The sequence below is a fragment of the Plectropomus leopardus genome, chromosome 16, assembly GCF_008729295.1.
Source record: "Plectropomus leopardus isolate mb chromosome 16, YSFRI_Pleo_2.0, whole genome shotgun sequence".
In the NCBI taxonomy this organism is placed as follows: Eukaryota; Metazoa; Chordata; class Actinopteri; order Perciformes; family Serranidae; genus Plectropomus; species Plectropomus leopardus.
Window position 1 is genome coordinate 23172695 of NC_056478.1, and position 11862 is coordinate 23184556.

Sequence of the window (11862 nt, forward strand, 5' to 3'; positions counted from 1 at the left end):
ATTTCAGCAAGCTGGCACATATAAAGAGAGACGGACAAAGCACAGAAAGAGAAAAGTGTGTGAACGTAAAAAACATGGATGCATAAAAGAGCTACGGCACACTGACAGCTACAGAAAATAAATTTGCCGTTATGCTTCATTACTTGTTACCCACAGAAGATTACTCTAACAACTTCATTACATAGAAAGTTCCATGACTTTTCCAAAACTTTTAATGATTTTTACTAATTCCATGACTTTTCTTGGCCTGGAAAATGTGATTGTAAAGTTCTATAACTTTTTCATCAGTTTTTGTATGAGGCACACATACCTTCATTTATCCAAACTAGGATTATTATCTCAGATGTCCTATGAATAACAACACGGGTTAAGTCCAAGTGGTAATCATAATACCCACATACAAGCAGCCATAACCCGGTCAGCCTACCATCAGGTCTCGTTGTTTATTTGTCAAATGAGTGTTAAACGTAGGTGTGTTTTAATCACGGCCAAGTTGTGAACATTGCCAAATTTCTGAATTACCTGTTGAAGTTTGCGGACTGGGTATCAACTTCTTAATAAAACATCAATATGTTTTATTTTACTCACAGTGACACAGTTGTCATAGGCATCCCGGACCACCTCGTACTCAATCTCCTTCCAGCCTTTCAGTGATTTGTCCACCAGGACCTGGGAGGTGTGGGCGAACGCTGATGTCACCAGAGAGGTGAGCTCCTCTTTGTTGTTGGCGAAACCTGAGCCCAGACCACCAAGAGCGAATGCTGAACGAACCAGAACAGGGTAGCCAAGACGCTCTGCAGCTGCCACTGCCTATAAAGAATTAAAAAGACAGATTTAGATATTTGTTAAGAGAGCGCTTTCAGTTTTGGAGAAACGGAGGTAACATCTCCTCACCTGCTCGACAGACAGCGCCGCTTCACTGGGAGCAACATGTTCGTTGATCTCTTCCATCTTCTCCACAAAGATCTTCCTGTCTTCGGTCATCTCGATGGAGGCCACCGGTGTTCCCAGAACCTTTACTTTGTACTTCTCCAGGACGCCCAGCTTAGTCAGCTCCACGCCGCAGTTCAGAGCCGTCTGACCGCCGAAGGTCAGCAGCACGCCATCTGGACGTTCGTTCTTTATCACCTGAGGGCAAAAATGTGGACATTCAGCATTTATACCTCATGGAAACTAATACTGTAAAAACCTGTTGTCCAACCAATAACCCCCGTCTTTTGTCAGATGAAATCGAGAAGAATCATATTTCTACATACTGGAACTACTGCCTCTCGGTTGCATGCCTCCTCACAGCAGTCAAGTTACACTTAGAGTTTACATGTTTCACACACATCTTCCCCTGATAACACATAAGATCTATAAAACCACCACAGTTTGAAGGTAGACACACAAAATTAGGGTCACCAATTTAGTATCTGACCAATAACTCCCCTTCTGTTCCTGAGATATGACATGATGTCAAAGTGAAGTTGACCTTTGGGATATAAAATGTCCCCACTTCATCATTATATCTTATTTGACATTTTTGTGAAATCTAATCATAATTAGCACATGAATTCTTGAGTTATGGCAAATCACATTTTCTTTTAGGTCACAGTGACCCTTTGACCATCAAATTCTTACAAGTTCATCCTTGAGTCCAAGTGGACATTTGTGCTAAATTTGAAGAGATTCACTCAAGGACACCTTGAGATATTGCCTTCACGAGAATGAGACAGACGCAAAGTCACAGTGACCTTGACCTTTGAACACCAAAATCTAATCAATTTGTCCTTAACTCAAACTGCAAATATCTACCAAATTTAAAGAAATTCCCTAAAGGTGTTCTTGCGTTCACCCGAATGGGACAAATGGGGATCCGGTCACAGCAATCACTGGCGTAGAGGCAAAAAAAGACCTTTTACTGATGTATTGATTATATTTATTCACCTATTAGTCACCACATTCATTCAGTTACAGACAAAAAGAGTTCATACACACCTGAGTGACATACTCCGCTGTGATAGGCAAGAAGTAGACCTTGTCAGCAAGGCCCTTGGAGGTCTGGACAGTGGCGATGTTGGGGTTGATCAGCACAGTCTGGATATTCTCTTCCTTAAGAGCTTTAATCGCCTGGAAAACAAAACTACATTAATACAGCTTAAAGGCTACTTTAATGTTGATGACAGAAGTGTTGCGGTCAGCTTTAAAATCTTATTATCCTCCCTCAACTTTCACATCAACAGCATCAAAATATCTGCACTGCTGTTTTTAAAAAGTATTCTGCTCATACCTGGGAGCCGGAGTAGTCAAACTCCCCGGCCTGACCGATGGACAGTCCTCCAGAGCCCAAGATCAGGACCTTCTTCGGTCGGGAAACCTCTTCAGGCTTCGGGGAACTTGGGTAGGTGAGGTGGTCCATGAGACGCTGCTTCACTGGAAAAATCACACACGCACACACACATTTTTGTTTTGTTGCTCCTACTCATCAATAGTTTACATTGATAACTAAAGAGTTCAACAACTTGATACTAAACTGGTGTGTCTACAGAGAGCCCTAAAATGATCAAAACAACATATTAATGTTCAGGATGAGCCTTGTTTCGTAACGAAGTCTCAAATATATTTGAATTAACTGACAGAAAGCTAGACAAATGGGAAAGTCTGACCAATAAATGAATAATAATGTTTCACAATGATGCTATTAAAAACATTTGGCCTGAGAAATAATATGTTTTACATATACAAGTGAAGTCATACACTAAAAAAGGACTTAAAAACATTAAAATCGTTACCAGATTTGGTGGTGTTGCCCTCCTTGTGGTCTTTCACAGTCTTAAGAAAGACATCAAACAGGCTGACCAGATCTGTGGGGCCGGCCATGTGCTCTGGGTGGAACTGAACACTGAAAAAAAGCATCGCAAAGAATTAAATCAGAGCATTAAATCACCACATGTATTACCAAATCACTCCGTGTCAGCGACTGCCGTTACCTGAACAGCGGTTTTGTGTTGTGCACGATGCCCTCGTTGGTGTGATCGTTGGCGTTGGTGAAGAGGATGTCCCAGTCCTTCGGCAGGGTGTCAGGGTCGACGGCGAACCCGTGGTTTTGACTGGTGATGAAGCAGCGATCTGTTCCCTTATGGATGCACGGCTGGTTGTGGCCACGGTTACCGTATCTAAGAGACAAGAAAGATTAAAAATCAAATACATTTTAAGGACTAGATCTTAGTTTCATAATCTAGGATCTCATCCAGTTGGTGCTGTTGAAAAAGGACTGCTGGTCAATTGAGATTTCTTAAGTCAAGTGATCTTTTTTGCTGTTGTCAGTCAGTGTACTTCAGAGGATGTTTTGGTCCCCAGATAAAGCTGCAGAGTGAGCGCTCCTCATTTAACTTGGCTAGTTTACCATATTGCATGTATCGCAATATACAAAAGGAACTAGTCAAACATGTGTTTAACAGCCAAATCCGATATGACCGACATTATTCGGAGTCGGGTACAGCCCTAAGGAGATATCCCATGACAGGCCTTATCAGAGACCACAAAACTTCTATATTTTGATTTAAGTTGTAAAATGCTGATGCATGCTGATTAAACCATGAAGTATTTTAGTTCAAAGATGAGTGTCAAAATGAGTTTCCATTTTTAGATGCATTCAATGCATCTAATAAGGCATTACTGTGACATTACCCTTAAGCATTGTGGGAGCTCTGAGGAACAGTTGCTTTAAACAGTATGATAAAAGTAGGAGCTGCATTTTTGCCATTTTAACAACGTGAAATTCTAATGTTACTTCTAAGAAAAGATTTTTAGAGCACTGAAATCAAACAAACAAATTCTTCAAAATCCCCCATTTTAAGGATACAACACGTTACAGGGTGATGAGAAGCATGCAAAGGTGTTCTTGAGCAAAAGAGAAGCAAAACTCAAAGTGTTTACCTGATGCAAATTTAAAATCCGACACATTTAGATGTGGCTTTAGACTTCCAGGTCCAGGTGAACAGAAAGCATGGATTGCTGGATTACTGATAAATCTGCAGCTACTTACAATTCAAGAGATCCCAACCCCCCCCCCCCCGGCTGTCGAGGTGCCAACAACATTCCAGCAGAGCAATGGGAACATTCGCCACCCGCTGTGACCTTCACACCAAGCCTGATAGAGCTGCCATCAGTGGAGACTCACAGATAGAACTGAGGAGTTCTGCAGTGAGAAGCGGACTAGCTTGTTTGTTTAGCCTTTCTCATAACAAGGCCGGTCAGTGCAACACTCGGCTGCTCATACAGGAGAGGCCAGACTGCTGAGGACAGCGAAAATCTGCAGTTCACATCACAACTCTCCCAAAAGAAAAAAAACTTTGTGGGCATGAATGTCTGTGTTTCTAGAGATTGCAAAAGGGTTTGGAAGAGGTTCCCTGGTTCAGGTCACTGAGGGCACATTTCTGTCTTTGTCCTGTTCCAAAAAGCTTCGATAAGCTCTGCAAGACACATACTGAGCTCTAAATGTGAGTGCATATCAGCAGTATGCCCAAAATTAAGTTCACACTTTGTCATTTAAAGGCATTTAAAAAGAGAGCTGTATAAATTGCAGAAAAAAAATAAGATGGATATCAAATGAAACCATTTTTTTTTTTTAAATTAGAATATGAATGACAACTTTGTGATCAATTTATCACCATTAAGACTCTCAGTATATACTGTAAAAAAAAAGACGTCATTTTACAGTCCAAACTCAAAATCAGTTCAAAACAACTTAAATTAATTACAAACTGAGAAAGTACACCACCACTACAGCACACTGTGGAGTTTGAGGTACTAACTTCATCTTGTAGGTCTTCGATCCAATGACTAACGAGAGCAGCTGGTGACCGAGGCAAATACCAAAGACCGGCTTGGGACGTTCCACACAGACCAGCTTCCTCATGTTGTTGATGGTGGCCTGACAGAGCTGGGGGTCCCCGGGGCCGTTACTGATGAACAAACCATCAAAATCTACACGAGACAAGAAAAAGAAATGACGCTTAAAGTGAAGGTTGGACAAATATATCACACTGCATCCATATCTGTGAATAATAACAGTGTTTTGTCACATAAAACTTAATTTTATTAAGTTTATTTTATTAACTTAATTTTAAATATCTCTGTTATTGGTCCTGTGCCACTTTATTTAAAACTTCTGAAAAAACTTTGAACAGGGTTCCTACAGCTTTAGGTACGTTAGATTTAAAACTTTTTAAATGCCACTTGTCATGAAATTTAAGACCAATTTTACATAAACCAAAAATTGACAATCAACTGATTAGCGACAATTTTCCTAAAATATTTACTGACATAAAACTTTTTTGGTGATATTCATGCAAGGGGAATTCATGGATTTTATATGTCTAAAACAACAACAGTTATAATAATAATAACTATAATAATAATAATAATAATAATAATAATAATAATAATAGTAACAAAACATATTTCCAGTTACATTTTGATTTTACAATGCAACATCAGAAAAAAAAGAATCATAAAAATCCCATTTCCAATGCCTGAGCAGTTTTTAAGACTTTTGAAATATTTATTTAAGACATTTAATATCAGTTAAGGCCTTATTTTTAAATTAATTAATAAATGATTAATAATTAATAAATGCTTTTTATTACTTTTTAAGGATCTTCGGGAACCCTGCCTTTAAGTGATTTTATGTGAGAGTTTCCTTAGAACAAATGCAGGCATAGTCCCATATTTCGGCTCTATGTTCTGCAAAAGGTATGCTGAAAACTTTCCATAATTACTGCTTACATTTTGTCGACTTCCTCAACATTTTAAGTATAAATCAACAAGCTTCTGGCAAGTTAAAGTAAAGTTAATTTTTAGCAGCAGAAGTGTGGGAAAGACCTGTGTTGTCCAACGGGTGGTCCCAGGGTACAACAGTGACACAGGCGCCCCTCTCAGCCAGGCAGCGGATCTGGTTGTATTTGATGCCACAGTCCACCACTGTGATTCGCAAACTGCCACTGGGTTGAATACTCTGGGCTCCTGGAGACAATCACAAGAGAAGTAATTCAGTATTAATTTAGTTACAGGGTTCCAAATAAGTGATAAGTGATAAGTAATAATTTTGGTTTTTTTTAAAGAGTTTTTCATTTAAAAATGTTATGAAACATCTGTTGGTTACCTTCAGGGAGACCTCCTGGACCAGGTTCCTCTGGTCTGGGTTGTCAAAGGGAATACTGTCCTCAGGGGTCCCGTCCACAACCAGCTTCCCCAACATGGTGCCCTTCTCTCTGATCTTCTTGGTCAGACAGCGGGTGTCAATGCCTAGAGTGCATTAAAACAACAAATAATTTAAAATGTGTAGTGTAGGTCCAGCGTTTTATAATTAAAAAGTGTGCAAGTATCTCTGTCCATTCTATATGTCAGATGACAAAGAGTGCAGTTACATGGACATTAAACGGCCGTTTGTGAGGCTTATCCCGGTTATGATCATATTTGGGATATGGTGTTGACATGAGCACAGACAAATCGGGTTATTGACATTCTGCATATGCATCCTTGTTTTGGAGCGCTCCAGCTAGTATTTTTTTCGGTTTCTAATTAATGGAATATGGTGTTTACATGCTCAAACACATGCAGGCGATACTCCAAAAACCTGATCACAAACGGGTTATTCATGTCCATGTAAACGCACTTAAACTGTAATTTGATTATCTTTTTTTCCCACCATTCTCCTTCAAATATAGGCGTTCACAAGGGTCGAAATGCGTCTTAAAAAACGGTCCTATGTTCTTTTCTGGTGCCATACTCAGGGAAAAAGTATTGTGCAGCAAGGGAGGACGCACACACAGAGAAAACAAAAAAGAGTCTCAGACCATAGTCTTCTATTTCATACATTAAAGGGGTTCAAAGAGTTCAAAGGTTCCAGTCCATGTTGGACTTTCCTCCTTGACAAATGTTGCACTGAGGAAAGTCCGACATTAAATGGCACTTTTGCACTTTTTGATCATTTTTTTTCACTGTTTGTGTAGCCTCTTACTGCATCAAAAAGTAAAATCCAGTCTGAATCTCTTTTCTGTCCCCTGTGTGCCATTTCTCCCATGCTGCATTATACTACTTCAAATATAAGGCCAATTTGTTTGATTTCTTTACATGCATGCATTGAACTTTGTATTAATGTATTAGTATCAGTCTATTTAGTTCTGACCTTGTAATCCAGGGACGCCTTGCTCTTTGAGCCACTGGTCAAGTGATTTGACTGAACTCCAGTGACTGGGACTCTCCGACAGCTCTCCGATAATAAGAGCTGCAGCGTGGATCTTTGACGACTCAAACCACTGAGTAAGACAATGAAAATACAGGACAGAAACCACAATCGTTATGTTGTGCTGTTATGAGGAGAATAATGTTATGGTCATTAACAAAAAGTTAAACCCAATTTCTTCCTTTTTCCTTGTTTTTCAACACGCTATATCACACTTGAGTAAAGTAGTAAATAACAGCCCACCTTGCTCAGTCCAAACTCTCCCTCTTCGTCCTGCGGCACACCATAGTTGCCCACCAGAGGGTAAGTGAGGGTCAGCAGCTGGCAGTGGTAGGAAGGGTCGGTAAGAGCCTCGGGGTAGCCCACCATGCCCGTCTGAAACACTGAACACACAAAGCGTTAATTTATAGATGAGTGGTACTAAAACTATTCAACAAGTGTATTCGTAAGTCACTGACACCAAAACTCTGACAGTGTTCACGTTCTGAAGTAAATCCTAAATCAGGGGTGTCCAAACTTTTTTGGAACGGGAACCAGATTAGATACTGTGAAAAAAACATGTGGGTCAGTTGCTTCTCACATTATTTGGGTTACTAAAAAAAAAAATCAATCACATCTAGATTAAACAAACAACTGTTCCAATTTTATTGAAAAAAGTCTTCAACTTTCCATCACTCCTGAGAGCTGTGACCCTCGCCGTTTACACTGTAATGCTTCTTTCTTCATTTATGTGCTTGTTTATTGTCTCTACACAAAAACAGTCTGTCTGCACAGTTCCTACTTGGTGCATGGCGACAACTGTATGACAGTCCTGCCATTTGTTGTGTGTGTGTGTGTGTGTGTGGGGGGGGGGGGGGGAAAAAATACGATTAAAGCAATAAAGTCACCTTCCTTGATTAACCCAAATTGTGTGGAATACCACATATAGTACATTCTGAGGGCTATTTTAAAATCTGTCAGAGAGCCAAGATTGGTCCCTAGGCTAGACTTTGGACACGCCTGTCCTAAATCATTAGCTCAGTATAAGCTTGGTAGTAAAAGCCATAATTGCCTGATTATGTTATTTTTTTAGATTTTATTTAGAAACACAGACAAAAAAAATGTTGATTTCAGTTTATGGTCATTTTTAAGCCTACTACTAGTACAAATGTACTGGTAAATCTGTAATAAACTGGTAGTTAAACTGGACCTGTATTGTAGCATCCAGGTGCAAGGGACTCTACTGAACCACAGAGGTGCATTCCATGACTGTGTTGCTTGTCCCGCCAAACTACGCTGAAAATGTCATCACTTTAATGCTACCTTGCTTATCGGCACAATTACAGGCCACACAGAGGAGAGTTTGGCCTTGTGCAAAATCAATATTGCACAGTCTTAAATTCGGTATACCTGTCCCACTCTTAGCTGCATCTATTACAACACAGTTCAACTTTTACATAGTAGCGCGCAGATACAACATAATCTAACGCCAGATATTCGTCTGCCAAAATGTGCCACACTGAAATTAAAAGCTGCTTTATCAGTGGCTTTTACCAAAAGACGGGACATGACCTGCCAGAAACACGCATGCCCAATAACGTTAGCGTAAACTAACTCCACGTTTAACTGACAGATGTTTGAATGGAGTTTGGCGACACGACCCTGGTGAGTGAAAGTAACGCTGGAGGTTTTGGAGGCGCTTGTAACTTCCAGGACCATCGTGGCAGATTATCTGAAGCGACATCATGTCCGAAAGAACAAAAAAATACCCCGAAAGAAATGTCTGACATGAAGTTAGCTATCTACGCAGGCAGATTTTATGAGCTAGCTAAAGTAGCAGTAATACAATGAAGTCATGAATTAGCTTAGGAAAAGGACGTAACGTACCAACTTCCCCCGACACTGACACATTTGCACCAAAAAGGAGGCCTTTGAACGTCGTCCCGTCCTCTAGAACCAAGGTTGCCATTTTCGTCATCGTTTCCTCTCAGACAGCTAATGCTAACTAACGTTACTGTAAACGGTAAATAAAAGGATGTCCAAAGAAGTGATGAGTCGCCGGTCTCCACGTGAAACTCACGCCGCGCGCGGAAGCAGGAGGTGGAAGATGAGAGTCAAAAACTACCGATAAAAACCGGATTGGACCGCCGGGCAGATGTCTGTCAGCTTGTAGATGAACACGACATAAAAGAGGCAACACTGAAACAAAAAAGCCTGTTTTTTTAGATAAATGACCGGTTAGACGGACGGGATGGTGGGAGAAAAGTGTTCCACACACGCCGCCAGCAGTGTGGAAGTCGGCCCGCAGCCTGGACCGGTAAGTTTGACCCACTGACACGCTGCACTTCCTTTTATACATTTCAAAATAAACGTCACAGTGATAAAGTACTGGATCGATAGAATCAGAATCAGTTTCATTAGTTAAGCAGGTGTGTGCACTTACAAAGAAGTGGACATTGTGTGTGTGTGTGTGTGTGTGTGTGTGTGTGTGTGTGTGTGTGTGTGTGTGTGTGTGTTATATGAGTGATATGAAAATTGCACTGCAGGAATTTTATGATGCCATTTCATTGTTGCTGGTGATTTTAATCAACTCATCCTTCAAATCTAAAGATGTAGCAGGATCAAGAACAAAGTGTAATTTAATTTTTAAACATTTAAAAAAATCATTTACAAATAAAATCTACCGTCTACCTTCTATACGTATTCCGCATTTGTTCCAGCCCCCTCTGCACTCTGCACGACTGCACTATTGTATCTATACAGGTTGTGTAATATATATGATGTACTTTGATTTGGCAATATATGCAGAAAAAACCGTGCGGATAAAACATTAGTTGCAGCAAAATACAGTGAATGTTTGATATTACAGGGCTGTGAAACTGCATGACTGAAGTTAACTGTTCATCTGAGTGATGCTGGGAAATCTTCTGATGTCTGGTTGTGTTGGCATAATGTTCTGTCGCACCTACCAGAGGGGAGAAGTTTGAAACTGACTGTGTTCAGGGTGAGTCCTGACTCTGGAGGTGTATAAGGTGTAATGGATCCAGGATGAGAGTGTTTGTATCATATATATAGATATATAGACACATGCAATCTTTACAGGAGGTCAAATATATATATATATATATACATATAATCTTTACAGTAGGTCTAAATTTGTGCATTTAACTCAAACAGTTTGACCAAATGACCATTTTGAAAAAACCTGTTTATTAATTAATTAATTAATTAATTGGGTGTGATAAGCACATTTTATAGTTGCAACAATTGTTGATTTATGTGCATTTTACGTTTTAATAACTATTTTAATTTGATTTCATCAGTATGTGATGCGCAATCTGTAAAAACACGGCAATGCCATGTTTATGTACATGCAGTACTTTAATTTGAAAGTACAATAGCTTCATTCCTGTTCAGAAAACTCAACACAAGTTGGCGCCACTGTGACGTCACCACGCTGGTTGAGGGTGGGGGATGACCCGCAACAGCAGCAACGCTTCACAGCTGGAGTACTTTCTGCACCCACTAGGAAGACTATGTAGGTCAAGACATGTCTACAACTGCTGGAAAAAGTACCGGGAAATCTGGTTTGTGTGTTTATATTCACCAGAGGACAAAACGAAATGTCTGTGTAGCGCCACCGCGCTCCCAGGAGGATGGATCCTGATGCGTCTGTTGTTGAAACTTGATCATCTACCACCATCATTAATAGATATTATAGATAGTGTACTTACAAGAACATAATTCAAAAACGCGCAGATATGCAGTAGTCTACACAAGATACAATAGTGCAAAAAGGCAGGTAGCAGCAATAAATGATAGGGGAGATCGAAGGCAAATGTATTCCTAAAAAAAAAAAAAAAAACTTGAGCTAGGCTATATGGATACATTTTTTATGTCGGTAAATTACCAAAGTCTACCTTTGGCTATAAAAACATGCAGAGTTTACTTTTGTTCTGTCTTTTCTGAATCATGCAATTTGAGATGTTACAGTTGCCCCAGGTCTTCCCTATACAGAGAGCACATCTTATAAAATAACAGCGTTTCCTGATGCAATCATTCTGTGTTTGATGCCTGTAGGGAATAAAGGACTTATTATATAAGTTGTGGCTGGTTTCTTTGGACCCCAACTTGATGGCCAGATGGGAGCAGCTCAAAATCTGGGTGTAATGGATGTGAGGTATCTGCAATTTTAATGTTTGTCCTTCCTGTGCACAGCATTGCCAGATATATTACTGAGTTTTTGTGACTTGACAGTCACCTTCCTTGCAATGTTAACAATCTTGGAGAGCTTGTTATTGCTCTTTGCACACCAGTTGTGTACTTTTTGTACAGGCTGATTATTGAGTCTTACAAGGAATGTGCCTGGTTCCCTTTTGTTTTATTCGTGTTATAAGCTGTCGTTTTGGCCAGATTCATTTACTGTTGCCTGATACCAATCCTGAAGTACAGTGACTTGGCTAAAGTAATCCTTTTCACGGTTGACACTGTTTTTCAGGTCAAGACCAACAAGAGCCATATAATCCACATATTTCAACTGCCTGACGTGACTGCTGTGGGCCGTCATTTCAGTTGTGTAAATATAAAATAGCAGTGGTGCCAGAACACAGCCTTGTGGTGCCCCAGTATTTAAAACAAGGTGTCTGAGTAGA

General features: G+C 40.1%; 1 protein-coding gene across 1 annotated transcript in view; it reads right to left on the reverse strand.

The window, feature by feature from the left end:
* cad (carbamoyl-phosphate synthetase 2, aspartate transcarbamylase, and dihydroorotase) overlaps positions 1-9523 on the reverse strand; it is a 30022-nt gene extending 20499 nt beyond the window's left edge. The window contains 13 exon segments of the mRNA XM_042503035.1: positions 589-810; positions 895-1128; positions 1981-2112; positions 2273-2415; positions 2775-2884; positions 2973-3158; positions 4800-4971; positions 5869-5991; positions 5994-6009; positions 6149-6291; positions 7175-7304; positions 7475-7614; positions 9098-9523. Of these exon segments, the coding sequence (XP_042358969.1) occupies positions 589-810; positions 895-1128; positions 1981-2112; positions 2273-2415; positions 2775-2884; positions 2973-3158; positions 4800-4971; positions 5869-5991; positions 5994-6009; positions 6149-6291; positions 7175-7304; positions 7475-7614; positions 9098-9188 (1842 nt within the window). The 5' untranslated portion in view covers positions 9189-9523.
* Positions 9524-11862: the final 2339 nt, after the last annotated feature.